Consider the following 23,148-nt stretch of genomic DNA (forward strand, 5'->3'; position numbering starts at 1 on the left):
GTATACTTTTACTCTGTCCATTAAATATACTTTCCAGGTGTTAAAGAATGCTAATAGACTGGTGTTTCTTATGTAAAGCACTGGTAACGGTAACCTTCAATATTATTTATTGATAAATATGGTATCATAATACGGTAACCTTCAATATTATTTTATTGATAAATAATCTGCTTATCTCAGAAAAAGCACCATTATTTTTTTCTTTTAGAAAAATCTTGAATTACATACACATACATATGCATACACCATACCTATATGTTTGCACACATATATACACACAAATGTACATCCATGGCTATACATATGTATTTATAACTTTCTTCTTAAATTCTGAAATATCAAAGTAACTTAACAGCTGTAATATTATTAGCAATCTGTCAATATATATTGCTCCTTCAATTGATTTTGAATGTCTCCCAACAGCCTATCTGTTGGTTAAGCGTCCAACTCTTGATTTCAGCTCAGGTCATGATCTCATGGTTTATGGGACTGAGCCCCACATCAGGCTCTGTGATGACAGTGCAGAACTTGCTTGGGATTCTCTCTCTCTCTCTCTCTCTCTCTCTCTCCCTCTCCCTCCCCCCCCCCCCCCAAAAAAAAAATGAATGTAAAAAAAAAACCAATATAAAACCTTCAGGAGATGTGAAGTATAATTATTAGACAGCAAATACTGATTTTAGGCAGCCTACAGAATAATAGAAAGTATTTTATAGTAGAAAGCCTACTGGGACACCTAGGTGGCTCAGTCCATTAAACGTCTATCTCTGGATTTTGGCTCAAGTCATTATCTCGCAGTTCGAGAGTTCAAGTCCTGTGTCAAGCTCTGTGCTAACAGTGCAGAGCCTGCTTGGAATTCTCTCTCTCCCTCTCTCTGTGGCCCTCCCCTGCTCACGCTCTCTCTCTCTTGCTCTATCAAGTAAATCAACTTACAAAACTTAAAAAGAAACTTAAAAAATAAAGAAAAAAAAACGAACAAATGACCAAGGCCTGACGATAAACTGTGAACTAAGCACACGGATGAGAAAGAAAGGCGGTCCTCACCACACAGAGTCGCCCCACTCTGGTGTAAATTGCATGGGCACTGTTTTCTGCCTCTAGGGCCTTCTCGGTAAAAAAGAAATACACTTTGTTGTCATCTCGGTCTTCATTGTCAGGAATCATATATGAACCTACAAATTTTGGTTCTACAGGTATAAAAAAGTAGAAGAAAAGTAAAACAGCTATTACAGGAAAATGACAAGGTTATTCTAATATATTACATATCACACAAATACTTCAGTGTAACTTTCAACATTTCATGAAGAAATAAAGTTATTTCCTTTAAATGTTGTATGCACATTAAAATCATGTAGATATCTCCATTCTCTTCGCAAACTAACATTTTGTTTGGAACTATTAGAGGCAATTTTAATAGGAAAATAAGAGTCACGAAAGGAAAAATCAGTTTGAAACAGCATACTTTAAAATTCATTCAAAGAACAGACTAGGGGCATGAGGGTGATCATCTGCATAAATTTCCTCCCAAATATATAAAAAGTCAACATAAATACCTAATAGAGAAGTTTTAATAGAGAAGTTTATCAATTTTTTAGGTTCATAGGTTATCTATCAGGGTAGCTCACGGAAGACCATTTTAAGGTAGCAAATGTATTTTAAGTCTTTCTGTTTGTAGTCTAAGGGATCTGAGTGAACCCCCTTGACTGATATGGTATGTCAAATATTTTAATGGTAACATGCTGCCAGTAATGACTAAAGGTTAATAAAAAGGCTAAAAATAACAAAAACACTCACTATTAAATGATGCTTTAATCTCTGGATAGGTCAGGGTGCCCAAATATAAACATTATTCCTTATAAAGAATTCTATCAATGAATGGCTACTGATTTTCCTAGGGTTTAATTTGTCTCTAAACACAATGTGATCCTATTAAAACAAAACAATGGAATCAATTCATCCAAAATTATACCAACTGACAAGAGAAAACAAAGCTACTTACTAGATGAAAGGATTTTTTTGCTTTTCATGTATTTAGTTGGTTTTCTCCATTTAAATTCTGATTTCTAAGTATTGTTATGGGGGTAACATGGTTTTATAATAATGTCAATCCATTTTGATATAAAATGTTATATGTATAATTGCAGATTTTCAAGAACACTACTAATAAAAAAATCCTGAAATTTGTAAAACACTATCAATAGCATTTGTATTATTACTATTATCAAAACATGGCAAGTTTCTCATGAGTTCTACACTTGTTTTCAGTTCTGATTTACATACTCTTTTCTCCTCAACCCCACCTTTTAACAGGCGCTCGTCGTCATGCTCGGTGCGAATATGAGCCAATCGACCCATGCTCCGGAAGATCGCGGCATCTCTGCCCCAGTAGTCACTGTAGAGGCCAGCAAACAATTCACTACCTACAGGGAAACGTCAGTTAAAAAGAAGTCAGTATTTGTTTCTGGATCTGACGGCCATATATAAGCCACAATTACAGTAAACATATCCAGGTTTACTGCACATACAGCCTATGGAATTAATATAAGAGCATGGATGGTATATTCATATTGCCAGGCTTGGAATCCTGACTCGACCACTTACTAGCTGTGTGAACTTGGGCTAGGTGCTTAACCTACCTGTGTCTCAGTTTCCTCACATACAAATAGGAATAGCACTCAAAAGTATTATAAAGAGTAAAGCACTTCAAAGAACATCCGACATATACTAAGACCTATATGAGTATTTGATAAGTAATGTGATTCATCTTATTTTATTAAACTTCTTTTAGCCTTCATATGAAGGTATTATCATTATTATTGGTACTATATGCAAGTCAACTAACTCGAATCCTTGGAACAAGAAATTGCTTCCATTAACATAATTTTATTTTTCAAATTTTTTTTTAATGTTTATTTATTTTTGAGAGACAGAGTGTGAGCAGGAGAGGGACAGAGATAGGGGGAGACGCAGAATCCAAAGCAGGCTCCAGGCTCAGAGCTGTCAGCACAGAGTCTACCCGGGGCTTGAACTCCTGAACTGTGAGATCATGACCTGAGCTGAAGTTGGACACCTAATTGAGCCACCAGGTGCCCCTCTGTTAACATGATTTTAGTGTAGGAACCACAAAGTCTGACAAAGTCACGTATAATATGATTAGTTATCATTTAATTTTAAGTTTGTGGCTTAGATAGGAATGGCATAAAGAATTTATAACTTAATTAGTCAGAATGAATGAAGTTGGCTCTAACATGCGGTGGAGGTCCCAGACTAAAATCAGACCAAGGAACCACAAACGTATGGTTCCTTGAAATGACAACGTGTCCTTGGTTTCAAGAAATGACAATGTGTCCTTGCAGAAAGCCAGAAAGCAAGACATTAAAATAACTTATGAGAAGGGAAAAAAAATAACAAATAGAAAAATAACATAAAGATACAGGGAACTGAGGAAGACCAGCACATATCAAGCATAGGGACTTGGAGTTCTCTTTTGTCAAAGGGACAATAAAAGATCATCAGTGTGCCCATGAGTGATGCCAGAAGGATTGTCCCGGGCCTATGCAGCACGGGTATCCTGTCCCTGGAAAATAGCTCTGAAAAGAAGCAAATGAGAGTAGCAGAGAGAAGCAGTAACCTCAATTTAGGGTGGTAAAATTCTTATAAAGAATATCATATAACTCTGGTAAGGTTTAAAAATATGTAACTGATGACTATACTGAACTCAACATACTAATGTTTTTCTGTTAAATAAGGAATGTGTACAGATGTGTACACATGGTATTTAAAGTGCTTTACATGTAAGAGAATTGAAATGAAATGTATTTTTATTTAATGAATTTAATTGAATATTTAATTTTAGAATTAGAATTATTAAACTTACAGGTATAAAGATTTAACCAAGTATATAAACAGAATTTAAGAGAACTTGATTTCATGTTTATACATTTTATTAATTCGATTTAAAAACTTATTTCAGCATTTATAAAGGGCTTTTTCTAAGTTAAGGCCTTTAAAAGTCTGAAAAATCTTGAGTAGACTATCTTTGTATGGTTGAAAATTTGAAAGAGCAATCAAATATGTTGTCAACTTAACTGAATTTTTAAAAAGTGAAAATAATTGCTTTTGTTTTACCAGATTTAAAAAATAGAATAAGGAGATACAAATTGAATTTGAAGGCTTGAGAAAAATAAGTTTTCAGATATGTTATAATTATAAATTACTTTTAATTTATACAGAGGCAAGGAAATAGTTTTTTGTTGTTTTTGTTGTTGTTGGTTCACAAAATCCACTATGAGTACTTAAATAAATATAGGAAATACATAAATAAAATCCAGGTTTCCCACAAAGGAATTCACCTTTAAACTATACATAAATATAAAAAGAAAGAGGAGAAACAGAGGCAAATGTGCGAGAATATTAATAATTAATGAATCAAGGTAAATGGTATAAAGGTGTAAATTTTATTCCTCTTTCAATTCTTCTTTGTATTTGAAAATTTTCAAGATAACAAGTTTAAAAAAAGCTGTATTTATTGAGTTCATCTCATATACTCAAATGTATACTAAGTGAGAGGTGTGATAGAGAAAATAACAGAAACTGAAAAAACAAAGATGCTTTATATCTGAACTTAAAATATAATCAGATAGAGGAAAGTATTATCAGAACTCTTATTTAAGCATAGTCTTTGGTAACAAGGAAAAAAGTGACACAATTTATATCAAAGTCAGTTAGTGTTATATTCAGCCAAAAGTTGTATCTGTATGTAGAGAAGGCATATTTTGAGATAAAATGGTATCAATAGTTAGGAATAGGAACCACAGGTGGGAGGCATTCTGCACTACTTGAGCATGGATAAAATGTTAAATTCATTAAAAGGCCTTGGGGAACATTATGGCCTAAATGAATGAGTTGATCCATAAAAGGGTTAATTGACTATTGAACCACCAGAGTGAGGATTTTTCTGAAATATTTTTGTTGTTAATTATTAAACTTCATGATATTACCCATATAAAATATAAAGTCCATTTTATATAATTATTCTAAGCAAAATTTATTTTCCTAATATGGGCTTGGCTGAATGCTTTATGCATAATGGGTACAAAAAAATAGAGTTCTTAAAAATCATGATCGTTTTCTATTCCTTAAGCTTTTAATATTTGATTTAACTTAGTTTCTCAAGCTATTTCTAGAACTCTGATATTTGAAAACGCTACTATTATATGAATATAATCCTATTATTTCACATCAATTTCATTGCACTCACCCAGTCTGAAACACTGTGTCAAAGTTTTACTTGTTTTAATCAGTTTTACCAACTTAACAAACACGTACCCCTTGGAGCCACTAGATGGCAACCTTAGGATAGCAAATACTACTATATCCAAGGCAGGTTATCTGCACAACGAAAAAGATGATAGATTACCAATTTTACCCAATTTCCCTTTTTGTATTCAGATAAAAGAAAACAGTTTGTGAGCAATTCAAATAACACAATATGAACTCTATGACTTGAACTTCAAAGAAACCAGACAGGTGCTAAAAAACTATGCTGTGTAAAACTGAACCAAATGTGTTTCTGTTGGAAATGTTAGGTTTTCCTCAGAAGGGAAAGATTCTCCTTTCATAGCTTATTATCATTGTAAAGAACAAAATAAATTCAGAGCAATAGATAGTAATTATGCTTGATAAAATACTTTCCAAAGGAAAACACTTTAATGAAAAACCATAAAGTAGAATAAGGCTTTAGGCACAAATATTACCTAATAGTAATCAAATGAGCCAAAATATTCAGCATCATTATAATTGATACTGTTTACAACAAATATGTAAACTACATATCACAATATTTTAATCGACAACTTTACTTTAAAATTATAACCATTTGACATAATTAAGACAAATTTGTGAATCAATAGTTTGGTATTTTACAGAGTGCAAAAAATTTCTGGATAAATCATATTTTCATGGATTAAAAACAAACATGTCTATAGAGACATGATATTCAATAAACACATTAACTTATCCAGAAATTTAACTAGTATCTTATCTCTTGTGATGTACTGAATATAAATAACCAACTGCATTTTTATGCCATACATTACTTTTCATTTGTTATAGCACTGACTTATATTGGAAACTGATGTTATGTTAATTTTAGATGGTCACGTGTGGTTATAATTAGACAACAGAACATCTGCAGGGTATTTTGACAGGTGAATGAAACTTATTATTGTCATGCTCAATGTACTCTCTTTGTACAGATACAATAGTTCTGTCTGCACTGGAAATCTGTCATACTAAGTCTCCAGCTCGAAATCTGCTGTTTGGCTGTGGCCAAACTGTTCAATAGCTCATGGTCTTGGTTACCTGTAAAATCAGAGACCAACATGTAATTTCTTGAGCCTGCCAAGCTTTTATGTTCTCTCTGCCTGGGAATGTTTTGCCTGGAACTCTGCATCTCCTTTCCTGTTTTACCTTCCATACCCAGCGACTGCCCATTCCCTCCATGAAGCCTTCCTTGGCTAAACGTTTGTTAGTTGAGTGATTCCTAGTACCACCACAGCCCTGGTGCCTATTTCTATCATACTGCTCATCCTACTGTATTTTAACTGCTTATATGTTTGGCATTATGTCTCACTAGATGTAGGCTTCTTGATATGTCTTGTATATTCTCTTGCACAGCATCTGGAATACAGGAAATGCTCAATCAGCATTTGTTGAATCAGTGAAGAGCATAATGAATTAATAAGTGAGCATATTTAAAAATTATTTTAGGTGTTTAAATTAAGCTATGAAAATACAATAAGAACACTGAGGACAAGATCCTGATTTCTCACAAATCTTCAGGAAAAAAAAAATGATTAGGCATTTATATGAAAAACAGAGTTCCTTGAATTTCTGTTCCTTAAAAAGCTATATTTAATCATTTTAATTCATGAACACAGGACTCTATTTTCTTCCAGTATTTGTCCCTTATAGTTTCAGCCCCCAAAACTGTGTCTACACTAAATTGCTTATATGAAAGAAAATAAGACAATCATTTGACTCTTCGCAGGATACAAAGTAAATCCACTGTAAATAATTCCAAGTTACAATGCATCATTGAAATAGTTTTCTACCTAATTCCTTTTTTTACAATACAAACTCTAATTGAAGTTTCAGTTAAACATATTGCATTGCCTTAGTATTTTATGAAAGTTATCAACAGCTTTGCTCATGGGCTGTATACTTACTAATTGATTCAAGATTTTATTCACCATGTTTGAAATACAGATTTTAATTATTTGGTAAGAAAAAATACAGTTTATCTTCTTAAGATTTACTCAAGCATTTCTCCTATTTATGCTGGAAATGTCTACACATCTAAATAATGTAAAGTATATTTTATATTTGCCTTATGGATAGCACATGCCTGAAGACTGATTTAACTGCCTCATTTTATAACTCAATTCTATAATTCTTTTAGGAAATCATTCTGATATCAGATGCATCATTTTTCAGAATGACTAAAACAGGCATCATGGCAAACAGAAACCAAACGCACTTGAGGGGAGAGGAAGGATACGAATGATCCGTATGTTCCAACATCCACAACCCAGGTCCCACTCACTCTCTGCTTAGGATACTAAAAGAAATCAGGCAGAAAGTATCCCCCTATAAGTTACAGTTGTTGGGACTTTTTTTTTTCTTCTATCCTTATGATTTTTTTGTTTGTTTGTTTTGAGGAATCCATAAACAAAATATTCAAAGAGCCCCTTAGAAACTCATTGTTACAGCCAGAAGCAACAGTAAGCAAGTGGATAATTGGCATTTTGCCAAATGTGAGAGAGCAACAGACTTGGATAAGAAATTATAGAAATTCTTGAGGTGCCTGGGTGGCTCAGTTGGTTGAGCGTTCAGCTTCGGCTTAGGTCACAATCTCATGGTTTGTGAGTTCAAGCCTCGCATTGGGCTCTGTGCTGACAGCTCAGAGCCTGGAGCCTGTTTCAGATTCTGTGTCTCCCTCTCTCTCTGCTCCTCTCCTGCTCATGCTCTGTCTCTCTCTCTCAAAAAAATAAACATTTAAAAAAATTAAAAAAAATTATATTCTTTAGGGACAGATGCTATATAAATGGAATGCCTTCAAGAAATAAGCCAATACACTTCACTTGCTATGTTTATAGAGGATGAAATTTTAAAGACATACATTTTACCTTCATTTAGATGGTTTCATTTATTTTTCTAATATTTATGAAGTCATATTTTGTGCCAGAACCATTCATTCATAACTCTGTCCTGAATACAATTAATTTAAAAGGAACATTTATTTAAAAAATTTTTTCATGCTATTAAGAGCTTGAAATAATCACTTAAATTTCCCCATGCATATATTCCAACCTCCTTTCATTCAATCAGCACTGACCTCCAATTCACAGAATATACAATGAGGAAATATATTCACAAAGATCTCATTATGAATAAAAGTGCAGGAAGAAAATTTCAGTGGCTATAAACTTTTTAAATTTATTTGCTGAAAAAGGTAATATAGGACCAAAAAAAAAAAAAAAGCATAGAAAGAAAATTTCAGTGAGTAAAATATCTTATTCATGGTTATTTGTTGAAATAAAATTTAGTCAGTCTTTAACTTCAGAAATATTCTAAAAATATCCTAACAACAAAGCGAACACTTGGAAAGCAAAGAAAAAGTACACGACAAATTAGAATGATACCCTCCAAATGCTAGTAACATGCATGTTAGCATACTTTAGTCGCATCAGGTATGGTAAATATTAAATGGCACCTGGGACTAGTGATACAAATCTGAGTCAGAATGAAATGTTAAAAAAATGGCAACAGAACTGAGAAGGCAAAATATAAGGAAAATCCTGCAGTTGCTGAAGGTGTTATCAACTTATTAAGAGTATTGCAATATTACACCCAACACAGGTGATGAAAAAGAGTCAGCCAATATTTTCCTTCTGGGCCAAAATGATATATGACATAAAGAAAAGATTTCTTGCATTTTTTGGGTTATTTATTTTGAGAGAGAGACAAAGAGAGCAGGGGAGGGGCAGAGAGAGAGGGAGAGAGAGAGATTCCCAAGCAGGCTCCACACTGTGAGAGCAGAGCTTGATGTGGGGATTGAACCCGCGAAACGTAAGATCATGACCTGAGCTGAAGTCAAAAGTCGGACGCTTAACCGAATGAGCCACCCAGGTGCCCCAAGAACCTTGACTTTTTATTTGGTAGCAAGGAAAGTACTAAGTATCTTTGGATGAAAGGTAGAGGCAAGTAATGTAGCAATTTATTTTACTAAATAATTCATTGTTTCAATAAAGTGTTTTTAAAATCAGGGTGTGATGTCTTATATTCTTCACACAGTTACTTAAGACCATTTAAAATACAATATTACTAATCACAGTGGGGGGGGGCGGGAAATGTGGCTAAACATGTAGAAATTTTGCACCTGCAGTATGAATTTATATGCTACCAAGATAACATATTAATACCAAGTGGCATTTGAAGAGCAACCTAATTAATATAAGATTTGATATCAAATGATTTCTAAACATAGAGAACATAGCTTGCTTTACTCCTAAAAACCTGTTTCACATGGAATCACTGCACGATACAGCATTTCATTTCTACATCAGATTATAAAACATGGTCATCAACTTATCTTTTACCTAGCAAATACTCTTTTCTTTAGTTTTTCCATAAGATTTTACTTTATGTGATCTTCAGCTAACTGAATTTAAGTGACTGAAATGAAAACTGTATACAAAGTTGAGAAATTAAAGACGTTCTTAGATTTGCCAGCACATTTATTTTTTTCCCTTTGGGGGCCTTGTTAGTTTTATGAGTATTGTTACAAATTTGAATTCCTTATCATGACAGCACATCTTAAGGTGAGCAGGCACTAAACAGGTAGCGTGACCTATAATTAACAAGGAAACGAAGAAGTATCATGGCCTAAAGATGGTCATCATTTTGCTGAAGTCTTGTCCTAACCCATCAACAGAGAACACGTGTGGCCATAAAATACCACATTAACGCATTCTTTCCCTGTCAGTAAGTTACATCAAGCTTGCCAAACTCCAACTCAGGTAGCTCCGTTTTTCCAGCCCAAATTCTTGCTGTGTTTTCAATTGGGTGAATTACTTCTACTTCCTCTCTTTTAGAGTTGCTGGCTCACACAGGTTATCAGGTTTCTATCTCAGTGGCTGCTTCATATCTACAGTGAGTGAGTGATCTTTCAGAGGTACTTGGGGATGAAAGCTAGTGGATAAATGTCAAGAATTATATTTTTATTTCTTCTCTTTGGAGGGATTATTCCTCTAACTTTTGTGTTTGGTTTGGAGGGCTCTTAGGATTTGATTTCTCTTCTGAATAAGCGAAACAGCCACCCAGATGGCAAGCACTTCACATTTCGGCACAGTGTAATTTGATTTGGAAGTTCAATGAAACTCACTTGGAAATGTCCCTCCAGTAATATTTCCCCTCTTAAAAAATTCAGTTTTAAGTTCCTGGTTTCATGCATAAATAAGCTCCAGGGAGGCTTAGTGGTGAGTGGCAGGGTGACTGAATAAAGTGTTTCAACCTTTTAAATGAAATGTTAAAAATAAATGGAGTTCTAACCTTCTTGGGATTTCTCTACAGATGTAGTGTTCACTCTGTAATTTTCAACTTTCAATATCATTAATAACATTCTTATGAATATTCCAAAATTTGTTTTTGGTTTGTTTGTTGAAGGATATTGACTCTATTCAGTGAATATTTATAGAAGTCCCATTCTGTGCAAGATGTACAGAAAAAGGAATAAGAAAATCTATTCCAAACATATTCCAATTTTCAATCTATGAACTTGCCCCCCACAAAGCACTGAAAGCATTAGAAACAAAAACTGTTTAACAAATACATGTATTTTAATTCATACGCTGCCATTTCTAACATTTATGGATCTGGCATTCATCAAAAGTATCATCCCCCAAATTTTGATTCCTACTAAAGTTTAAACTTACTTAGCAATCTTATTTTCATATTTAAATTCTCCTTTCCTCATATCTTTTTCATACACACACACACACACACACACACACACACACACACACACAAATAGGTTAGCAGAGGAACACAGCTACCTTAAAATACTATTTTTCTTTAAAATTTTCTATTCTTTAAGAATATTACATATCTTTATTCAACCTTCTGAAGAACTTCATTACTATGTGAAATCTCATCTCAGAACTGCACTGTATTTATTTTTAAAAAATCTGCATACACCTGGACCTATTAAGTTCAAACCTATGTTGTTCAAGGGTCAACTGTATGTATCAACAAAGCTCTGCTTGCTTGGACTTAAGTACCGTGACTGGGCTGGGGAAGCACAGAGAGTGGGATTGGGATCCAAGGCCCATCAAAATCAACTGTCTGGAATAAGTTCAGGGACTATAAAGTTCTTAGAATACACAGGAATATCTTTATCAACACAAAATCAATTATATGGTATTTTCATTATTCCTCAGTGGGGAGTTTTAAGTGTTAACCCTTTAGTTTGAATCTGATGTCCCTACATGTTATTTTACACTTTCCCATTTTCGGCAAACAGGATGACCTAATAACAGCATACAACTCTAAGCAGTGCACGTGTAATAACAGAAATTTGTACGTCTGTGCCATACCTATAACAGAACCTCACAACACTGTGGGGAAAAAAAAAAAACAGATTTCTAATGGCACCCAGTTAAATGTCAGGGATAGCTTTCTTCAATTTTACACTCGGAAACTCCTCCATTGTATCTTCACAGTGCTGGAGTACTTTGACAAGTGGGCTATTTAAAATTTTTTTTAATGTTTATTTTTGAGACACAGAGAGAGACAGCATGAGTGGGGGAGGGCAGAGAGAGAGGGAGACAAAGAATCTGACACAGGCTCCAGGCTTTGAACTATCAGCACAGGGGCCCAACACGGGGCTCCAACCCACAAACCGTGAGATCATGACCTGAGCTGAAACCGGACGCTTAACTGACTGAGCCACCCAGGCACCCAACAAGTGTGCCATTTTTAAACCCCAAGAATATAAGAGAAACAGAAAAAGAAGAAAGAGACAAAGAGAAAAAGAAAAAAAGAAAAATTTCACTGTCTCTTAAGTGAGGTATTCAGGTACCTCATCTAATTAAATGGAATCAAATGGAAATCTAGATCAGACATGCCAGCTTTTTCTATTATTTCAATATGGACATTTAGTACAAGTTTAAACTGGTCAACCTCTGTAGTTTATATTCTAGATTAACAGGAGTTTAGATAAATAACATTAATTCTCAATTGAGATGACTTTCCACTGATACAGAGAAAGACACCAAAAAGAGAATCTAAGCTCCCCGGAAATCAGAGAGTAAAATATAAGTAACTAACCTATGTTAAAACAGTTCGGTTTCTCTAGCTGGCGATGTTTTTATAAAGTGTTCCTATAAATGCATTTTTTGAACAATAAATGGCACACTGCAAGGTGTTTTGTATCAGGTATTAAGTAGAAATTTGTGTTTTCAGAATGAGACACGCATACTTTATAGCAGCTGCACTTATTTTAGAGTTAAATTGGCTCAATTTAGCATGGTTTGAAATTTAACATTCTCGTTCTTAGAACCAATAAATATGACAAGGCAACACATACTAAGAAATGCTAAAAGAATCGGACTGACGTTTCAAAATCAATATGATGACCAACTGATTGTGGCGACAATAGTTACCGATTAAGGTAGAGATGAAGGATGAGCTGGGATCAAAAGGGCACCTGCCCCTTCCTCTTTCCGACCTGTGTGGTTCCAGATGAAACAGAGGATCCTACAAAGAAAACCAGACAAGCCATTATGTATTTGCCAACTTTAATAAGAATCTAACTGCTCGGAGAAAACATAAACATCTTGACCTTGTACAGAACTGCTATCGTAAACAGGGCACCAGAGAGTAACATCAAGTTATTTAGGAGCAAACTCGGTTTTGTAAATAAATAGATGGGTTTTCAGGCCCACGTGGATTCTCTCCCTCCTTCCTAGTAGGTATACAGGTGATGAAATGAAAGAAGTTATTGGCAGTTTTTATCACTTGAGCGGAGAGTATTAATTACTTTGAGATGTGTCAGTTAAATACTCCAAAGAAATGAAAACTTGCAGAAGAAAGGTTACTAAAAGGGACGTTCAGCGATAAATACAGAAATGGTCTTTTATTCCAGAAAGGCCACTAGTGATTTTTTTTGAAGCATCCGTAAAAGAAAAAGATGAAATTTTCTATCAATTTTGATTATTTATTTCCATTTTCATTCTTCATCACATATTCTTTGTATAGACACTTAACTTTAATAATTTAGAGAAAGATGGCTGCATAAATAATTACTGGAATACAGACGCATAAATAAATGTCACATTAAGAGCAATATGTCAGACTCATGTCACGTAAATGAAACTGGAAAATAAGTATTTCCGTGAAGAACCACTACTACATTGGTTCCTATTGCAAGCCCATAACCACAGAAAAGTTCTCTGAATATTCGCAGAACTCAAAACTCTCATTAGCACATTTTTATAATTATTATTAAGTGTGCTATAAATGTTTTGGGTAAAAAAAAGTACTTTGGGAAAGTGACAATAGGAATCCATATGTAAAATTTTGTAGGAAAAAAACCCCACTACTTTGCAATAGAATATTGTTGATACTGCCCATAGGTATCTATGAATAGCCCTGTGCATCTGTAAACTATGAACCTAAAAACAATCCTAATGTCCTGAACAACCTTTGAGAGTTGCCAGCACTTTTTTCAAGCTTGATTTTGACTTTCTTAGCCACACTCCTTACTCCATTTACCTGTTCTGTCCTTCTCTTGCATTGTTATTTGACACATTTTTCTTTCTGTCTCTGATTTTCTAATATCACCATTCTGATCCTGTTGTTCTAAAACCTTTCCAGTAAATGCAGAGTTCACCTGACTTCTATAACCTTCCAGTCTTATCCTTGGAATTGGCCTGTGGGAATTGACAGCCTATAGAGCAAATGTACGCTCCTGACCCAGAGGTGGCTAAAAGCCATAAAATTTTTTTAAGTCCAGTTTTTTTCCCTACTCCTACCTTTCACACAAATTAGCAGAGAGCAAGAATACCAATAAATAATTGGAGACATTTTTCTTTTTGCTCCTCAGAGGTGAACAATTTGCAATGACACGAGAAAAAAAAAAAGTTTGTTAAAATGAGACCGAATTCTTGGTCCTCCCACCTAACAGCTGTGCTGAAAGGTTTTCATCTATTTGCAAAACTGACCCACAGCACTATATGAAGGAGAAAGAGATCAAGTGTGTGAATGTAACACTCGTCTGACCTTTAGTCACACTGCCACTTTGTGGATTATTTGAGAAAAGTAGGTAGGACATACATTTTACATTTTTTCTAACACAGTCAAAAGTCCCAATATTTGGTTATAGAAAACCAGTAAAGAGATTGAAGTGCTTTCTTAAATCAAGACTTTCTATAACTTCAAAATTCTGAAACTCAACTTTTTATCACTAATGACAGGTAAAGGTGATTTACCTAAGGGATAAAATTAGATACCTTCAGCACTAAAATTGAAGAGAAAAACAAATATGTTGCTTATTTATTCAAGTCAGCACAATATATTAAGTTTAAACTGTCAAGTAGATGAAACATAGAAAATGCAAACGAAGAATTCTAACTTTGAGAGAATCTCAAACTTCCAAGAAGGGTAGTCAGGTGATGGGGATGAAGTCACAGTTTCTTACAGAGATCACAGGTTTCTTAAGTATAAATCATGACTAGGTTCCTGAGGCTGTTGCTGACTGCTGAATTTCAGCACATGTCTGAGGTATCAATTACCTGGCATATCAATGTTTTCAGCTTTGAAGAGAAGTAGACTGAATTGACAGAAACCTACATTCAAAAAGATGCCTACCACCCTAACATTTGGCAAACAACTAAGTGGAACCCAGGCTCATGTGGAATTTTTCGTTCGATGTGAGTCTGTAAAAGGACATACTCTTTTACAAAACCTCAAATTTAAACCTGAGAACAAATGAGTGCCGGACATTCAAATATTTGTATGCCTTATGTCCAAACTTGGATGTACCTTGACAGATCGCTTCCTCTTTTATGCAGAAGATTTCAAATATGTATCTCATTTTATGATTAATGGCTAAGACTATCTTAACGTATAGTCATTGTAAAATAAGTTAAATTAAAACTTTTTTGCCTGCTTTTACATCACTATTAAAAAAGCATATTTTTGAATAGTTTAAGGGACAGATGTATCATTTTAATTTTAAAAATGCATGTACTCTTTAGTTTCTAATTGTTTAGCCCACTAGTGAATAAAAAGAAAAAAAAAAAAGATATACTTCTGGAAGACCTTTGCTTTAGACAAGCACCATTATCTTTATGTACAGAGAGAAGGAAGGTCCAAATCTTTAGAGGACATAGTCATTTCTTCCATACATAGCACTTGGTTAACAATACTCCAGGAGTCAAATAATGTAAAACTAAAAGACAATGACAAATTGGATTGTAGAGTACGATACTTCTTAAATTTTAAAACTACTGAAATGTGCATTTTGAAGACTATAATATTTGTAACAAGCGAATGAAGAGTTGTTTTGAACACTTGAAGGTTCTGTAACTGTTCTCACAGCATGGGTACCTGCCATTCTGAACTACTGGCAGGTTTCTGAATATCTCTTTCCCAGGTTCCTCAATGTGTTCTGGGTAATAATGCCCATATAATATTAAAAATTCAGCACAGACTTTATGACCCCTGGGAATCCTGATCTGATCTCTTTGCCTGCTGTCGAATCTCTTCCTTTTCCTTTTTGTGTCCTTGCAAGCATCATATGAATCCCTCTTTTATACCATGTATTTTTCTGTATTATAATTGTCTGTGTATTTAACTCTCCTTCCTACTGGTTTGCAGGGTTTTCTTGAGGAAATTGCTCATGTGATGTTAATCTCCAATCCTCTGTATCAAATAAATGCACAACTGTTCATGATGTTTGAAAAAATACCACTTTTCTAGAAACATTTTTTTGCCCATGCTTATTTTCTTTTATATCTAAAAGAACTCACAGAACTGCTGTATATAGGTATATTGATTCAAAACTAGATAATATGTACAAGTTATTATGCTGTCCTATATTGTATATGGTTTCTGAGGGCTACTCATATAGAAACATCATGGTCCTATTTTTTCACCGTATTTTGATTGCTATTGGTTTAGTAAAACTATTACATTGTTCAAAAAACTAAAGAAAAGATATATTCTTTATTTCCCCAGCTACTATTTAATGAAGATAATACACTTACATATATACCTTTATGATTTATGATGAATTCTTGCCAGTACTAATGTATTAAGGGTTAGGATAAATATAACATAATTGAATATTCCATTGCATTTATTAAAAATAAAATCAAATACTTAAGAATAATGGTATTTGTTTTATTCCCAATGACCCTATTATTATTTTTTTTATAATGTTGGTTTATTTTTGAGAAAGAGAGAGAGAACGAGCATGAGTAGAGCAGGGACAGGGTGGAGGGGAGACAGAGGATCAAAAGCGGGCTCTGTGCTGACAGCAGAGAGCCCAATGTGGGCTTTGAACTCAAGAAATGTGAGATCGTGAACCGAGCTGAACTCAGACCCTTAACCTACTGAGCCACTCAGGCACCCTCTCCACCATGACCTTATTAATGACAATATGTAATTTGAAGTAATATGGAGGTGTGACATGAAGGTATAATCATTTTTCAGTTAAGGCTTCCCTGTCCCACATGACTGATTTATTTTTATTTTTATTTTTTACTGAGTGTCTTTTGATACTGCGGTGTGTGGTCATGAAACTGCAACACTGAGCTGGGAGTAAAGACTGAGTTCTGAATTCTTATCAAACAACTCACTTGACAGTAGTTTTTAATAATTTACCTGATATTTTGTTTCATGCTTTTAGAGCGGAGGCTTTCTTTACCTTGTTAAGCCACATATGACAGAACGATACATTGGTTCAATTCATCTTAGTTCCTCAGGACTCAATATATTATTTTTGCAATTTCATACAACAGAGATGTTGAAATTGTTGAGAAGAGGTAAAAAGAAAAAAAATTATCCTAGACTGGATAATGCTGATGTTGTAACACAATGCAGGCAAATTCCAAACTTCTGTAGCTTTGTTCTGCACAGATCAAGCTGACTTCAAATTAAGTAGTTTCTCCCATTATCTTGAGGGTTCACTATAATCGTAAATGCAGTGTTTAATTTAGTGCACAATCCAATAAAATACTAAAAAGTGAGTAATACCATTTTCTTCCATGAAGTGGAATTCAGCAACCAAACCAACCAGAAAACTTGAGGCACGGTGACACTGTCAATGACCCCAAAGCAACTGCGCTTATGGTTCAAGGAATACGTAACGTTGGTGTTTAACCTTATTGAGAATGTTGGCCAGTGCTTCCACTGGCTTTCCATTATCTGTGTTTTAACAGCTGGAATTTCTACGTGAGTAATGTGGCTTAAATTTACAAGACATCACAAGCATTAGAAGTGTGAGCTACACGTTTTGTTTCAGTGTGGCAAGAAGTTTTTCAATGGGTTCTCTTGTGCTCAAGAGAAAGCAGGGCCTATAGTTTGCAAATGCGTGAGCAGATGCACATGCTATTCAAAAAACATTTAAAGAATAAACGGTAAGTCTTTCCAGGACAGTTTTTCCCTTTAGGCCTTGAGGGGAGCGCTCAGGATCCAGCAAGCCTGCTGTAAGCTATTTTCAATATGTGAGTTACTGCACATATCACGTGTTAAATGGCATGCCCATTAAATGAAATGATTTTCCCATTAATAAGTCAGCTTGATGAACTATTTGTGCCCTTAGTGTCAATAGTATATTCTGAAAGATGTAGAGAAAAAAAGAACATTATAAATACTCTAAAACAAATCAAATAATTCCCTATTTATTAACTATTTCTAATGGTTAGAGAAAAAGTAGTAAAATACACAAGGCACACATACATGTACTCATCAACAATGAAAAATAAAAGATGCAGTTTTGATGTGTAAATGTCTAGAATAACCATATCATGTACTTTAATTCTTTACATAATGGCTATCTAATAATCTGCATCAAATTAACTTTAAATATGACTATATAATTTTTTCCTTTCTTCTGCCAATCAATAAAAACATGTATTAAAGTATATTGGAAACATTTCCCAAAGGCTCAATAAACTAGCAGAAAAAATATGAAAAGGGACTGAAAATTTAAGTAAATGTTTTGACACCATGGCTAACCTTTGCATTTTAATTTTTTTTTTTTTTTACATTTTTATCTCTAAAAAAATAATGTCATATTTGTATAGTGCTTTAAAATTTAGGAACCATTTTTGCATACATTATTTTGTTTCACCCTCAAAATAAATCTATGAAGTACAAAAGGGTCAATAATATTGTTCACAAATATTATTTTCCTTCTATAGATGAGAAATCAGAGGCAGGGTGGTGCTTTGCAAATCTAGAAGAGTATCTTCTAACTTCTAGTGCCATATTCATTCTACAATATTATCTACCCTACCTACCACTGTAGATGGAGAAGGCATTACAGATGTGCTGCGGGCATGGCTGAGTGTCTGTTACAAGGTAATTCATGCATAATCAAGGTTTGAATATGTATATGAAGAATTATTTAAAGAAAAAAAATACCGTAATTTAGTTATTAAATTACATATTTAAATGTTTTGTTTCCTTTAACATTATTGGAATAGCTTGCAAATGCGACCAAACATTTTTAAAAGGCATATAATACATCTAAGGTAAAATTCTAACTCACTTTTCTTATGCTGAATTTGTAAATAAACATTTGTTTAACCTGTATTTTTAAGAAAAATAATCTTTCCCCCCCTTCTGTGTTTCCTTTAATTGTTACTTCATGATTCCATTCTCCTCACCCTCATCTTATTCCAACAGTCTCTTAAATTCCACACTATTAGCACTGTCTACCAGAAATGTATGCCTGGTGGAGTAAGAGTACTAGAAATAAATACTCTTCCAACTTTGATTATGTTGTCCTGAAGCCTACTTTTATTAGAAAACAGCGTCAACATCTTCTTTATCACCCTCTCAAATACAACCATGTTTCTCTCTTAGGTACCTCCTCACTGTTATAAAGTCTCATCTCCAGAACGGCAGTTCAGGATCTTCACGGGTTGATTTTAGGTTTTTTCTCCCCCAGAAACCCACCCTCCAATCAAAACTCTAGCATCACAAGCTGACTGACTTTCTTTAAAGTTGTAGGTATGATAATATCCACAGCTCTTCTATTACATTTTCCCTTGGGGAAAAAAGGAATTCAATTCTTCCTTTTCTCTACAACACAAAAACCCTGTCTAATGAGGAAATACTGTTGAAAGATGCCTTCTTGCTGATATTCTCCAAGACTTCTCTAAGCAAACCTTCTTCCACAGACTGTGCTACATATCTCTTGTAACATTATTTCCAATGTATTGTGATTATGTATACAAATGGGTAATTCAGCCAACATTTAAGAAGCCTATGACAGCTCAAGCATTCAGTCAATATTCAATTTAGGAAACATGATGCATGCTACTCCTTTTAAACCCTATAAAATTAAGCAAAGCATCCTCTCTAATTGTAAATTTAACAAACAGAAACGCTAAAATGAACAGGTGACTACCACTAACATATTAGTTAATTTTTTATTAATATATTAAATATAGTTCAATAACTAATAACTATATTTTAATACTTGAATCATATTAGGCAAATATACCATTTCAATGGCAGAAATAAAGTCTCTAATATTATCTTATAAACTACTAGGAAAAAGAAGAAGGAAGAGAATGAAAATAGGAATAGGAATAGGAATAAGAAGTCAAATAAGAGTCAAAAAATGTTTTTCCAAAGAGAGCTAATCTAACATGGAGATAAAAAAGCCTCTGATTTGATCTATGGCTCAAGTCCCATAACCCCATTCAACCTCAATTTCAACACTTGTGAAAAAGAAGAAATAATATTTCCATGCTGCTGTCTCCTATGACTGTTGTGAGAATCAGAGGAAGGAATTTAATATAAAAGAAACTAAAAGAATCAGAAAATCTGAACGTGACATAACTCTATATGGGAAGAAAACTGAGCCCTTACTATATCCAAGGGTTTGCAACCAGATTTCATATCAAACCTGATGGTGCATAATGCTGATTTCATTCAGTATTATTTTATTTTTGTTTTCTGATGTTTTGCAGTTAACTTTAAAACCTTATTCTATCTTATGAGAAGCCTTAAGTGTAAGAATGCACATTAATATGGATAGTATTTCAAAGCACTGTGGATAAATGATGGATTATTCAATAAATGGTGTTTGGACAACTGGAGCGCCATATGGAAAAAAATAAAGTTTGATTACTACCTCATGTCCTATAGCCCTATAGCCAAATTCCAGATTGATCAACAATTTAAACATAAGAAATAGGATTATACAAAGGAATAGAAAAAGACATAAAAATTTGGTATGTATCCTTCAGTGTGGTGTGGGAAAGGCCTTTTAAAACAAGACACAAAATCCAGGAGGCATAAAAGAAAGATGGATAAATAATGTAACTTAATGATTTTGGGGAAAAAATCTTAAAATGGGAAAGCCATAAACATTATTTCACTCAAATAAAAAAAGGGTTTCTTCTTTCCTTATTATATAATGAACTCATACATATCAATGAAGACCACAAAATAAATTTAAAAAAATAGTCTGGTGCCATAAATGTACAAAGTGGCCTTAGAATATCTTTTTATTCTACAAAGCAAAGAAGCTAAGAAAACTATTAGAGTTATATCACAAGGCTTAGAAGAGGGATGTCAACTCGAAGAGGTATCTACTGGACAAAGATGACACAATTTATCAATAAGGAGAATAACAGCAATAGACTGAAATAAGCCTAAGAAAATAAAGATCTGGATGCTGACTATTTGCTGGACATATAAGGCCACATTAGGAAATGTCATATTACAATTAAATATCTAGTTCTGAGCTTAAGAAATTTGGTATTTTAATTACGCGAAAAATAAGCAGAGCCAGTCTTGTAATAAGGACATTACTGGTTGTAATTTGTTTCATTTACCTCAGGATCATCTGTGTTTGCTTTTGGAAAAAGTCAAATTTAATGTGATAGAAAATCTATCACAGTATGTCTAGCCAATCCTTGCCTGGACCACCCAGTCAATCTGCTCCTAAATTTACCACTCATACTGAAACTGAAGCACCATTCTGTAATAAATTACTAAGTCACTCACTTGGAATCTCTCTACATCAACAAATTATACAATGTTCAAAGCAGGTCTACATATAAAAAGGCTGAAGGAAATAGAGTTTTGCGGAAATGGGCATCATGACCTACTAGATTTCTTAATCTCAGCTGCTTAATAAAATGCCAAGAATTCTAGGGAATGTGAGTACAATCAGCTATCTTTTAAGCAAGTAGGGACTTCTATCCTGTGTAGATATTTTAGGGCAAATTTAGTAGGAAAAAAATCGTGGTAGTAAATACTTGTTCAGCATAAACAGGGTTTAACTTCTGATACTCTCTATACACTGTATAAAATAATTGCTATACCATAAATGAGCAATTATAGTCTGTTTCTTAGAATACATGGTACATATATGATAATTTTTATATATGTTTATATAATAATCTACATATTTGACAATATAAGCAAGAATTTATATATTTTAATATGTAAAATGTTAAGAGATATTAGTATTAAAATACTCATTATAAACAACATTAGTATTACTATCAACATGCAACAGAGAATGCTAGAAAAAATCATGAAGAAAACTTCATGTATACTTTAAAAAATTTAACTGAAGGATGGAGGTAATTATTTAGACATTTACACATAAAAAGAAAAGATCCATCTTAACTCCAGTTAGCTTTAAGATCTGGATTTCTTTTCGACACCATTTTTCCTGTCCACCTCTGGATTTGACTACTCTCACTGTTATTCTGACCACACACAATGGAGCAAAAAGCAAGATTCTTTTTTGAGGACAAAGATGCTTTTTATAAAACTATGAATATCTACTTTTCATGGGAAGGAAGTCATAGTCCCTTTTTAGCATACAGACAGCCTTTGGAGCAAGTCCTGATTTCTGAATCCCTGTTCCCTTTCCCTTGGACACATTTGAAAACTCCTCAATCTTATGAGTGTTCCTACTGCTGACTGAGTCATACATGATCACAAAGGATCACAGTCCTGTGTGGAGAAGAAAGAAAAGAAATGCTGGTAAAAGAAAAAATAAATTCACCATCTGCACAGTAAGAGCAGGACAGCTGCAAGGGAAGGGACACTTTCTTTAACAGCTGATTTGTCACTCAGTCCTGGCTGGACCCATACAGCTCTTGAAGTTAATGGTGTCATCAAAGGCAATTTTGGAAAATAGAGTGAATGGGTAAAGTCTTCCATGGTTAGGAGAGTCTAGGTTAAGGGATTCCTGGCTTTCTCTTGGGGAAAGAGGAAATCTACATATGAGGAATTGATTCTCTACTGTAGAAATCTTATACAGTTAGAGAAGAGTATTCCAAAATCATTTTCAAAGGTGATAATATTAAAACCCTTTCTGATTTGATGATTCCCGGGCCACGGCCTACTTTGCCATATACTTGAAGTGGGAAGGCCTATTCCATGACCTTAAGAGTGAGGGTGTATGTTCCACCCTTTTTCTGGCATCTCATCCCTCCCTTTATCAAACCACAAACATCAGCTTATTACACAAACATAAAAGGGATGTGAGCATATTCTTAACATGTTTCTTGTTTTGAATGATTATTTTGGAGGTCCATACCTGTAGATACAGATGAGACAGAGATATAATACAATTAAAAGAGACAACAAGCACGTTTCACTAAGATCACATCATCAGTGATAACGGAATGGAGAATAAACACGGTACCTAACATACGCTAAGATATCTTTTCAATGTATATCTCATTCAATGTGCACTTCACAACTCTGCAAAGCACTGTGCAAGGTGCTACAAAAGTAATAACAGTTCACTTCTGCAGAGCACTTAAAATACAAAACACTTTCACCTAACTATTCTCCTGTATTGCTTATTACAAATCTCTA

General features: G+C 34.0%; 1 protein-coding gene across 1 annotated transcript in view; it reads right to left on the reverse strand.

Moving 5' to 3' along the window:
- SEMA3E (semaphorin 3E) overlaps positions 1–23,148 on the reverse strand; it is a 239,427-nt gene that overhangs the window by 41,770 nt on the left and 174,509 nt on the right. The window contains exons 5-7 of the mRNA XM_049641367.1: positions 12,723–12,816; positions 2,298–2,417; positions 1,042–1,184 (exon numbers count right to left, since the gene is read on the reverse strand). Of these exons, the coding sequence (XP_049497324.1) occupies positions 1,042–1,184; positions 2,298–2,417; positions 12,723–12,816 (357 nt within the window). The remainder of the gene's footprint in view (positions 1–1,041; positions 1,185–2,297; positions 2,418–12,722; positions 12,817–23,148) is intronic.

The sequence above is a fragment of the Panthera uncia genome, chromosome A2 (genome assembly GCF_023721935.1).
Source record: "Panthera uncia isolate 11264 chromosome A2, Puncia_PCG_1.0, whole genome shotgun sequence".
Lineage (NCBI taxonomy): Eukaryota > Metazoa > Chordata > Mammalia > Carnivora > Felidae > Panthera > Panthera uncia.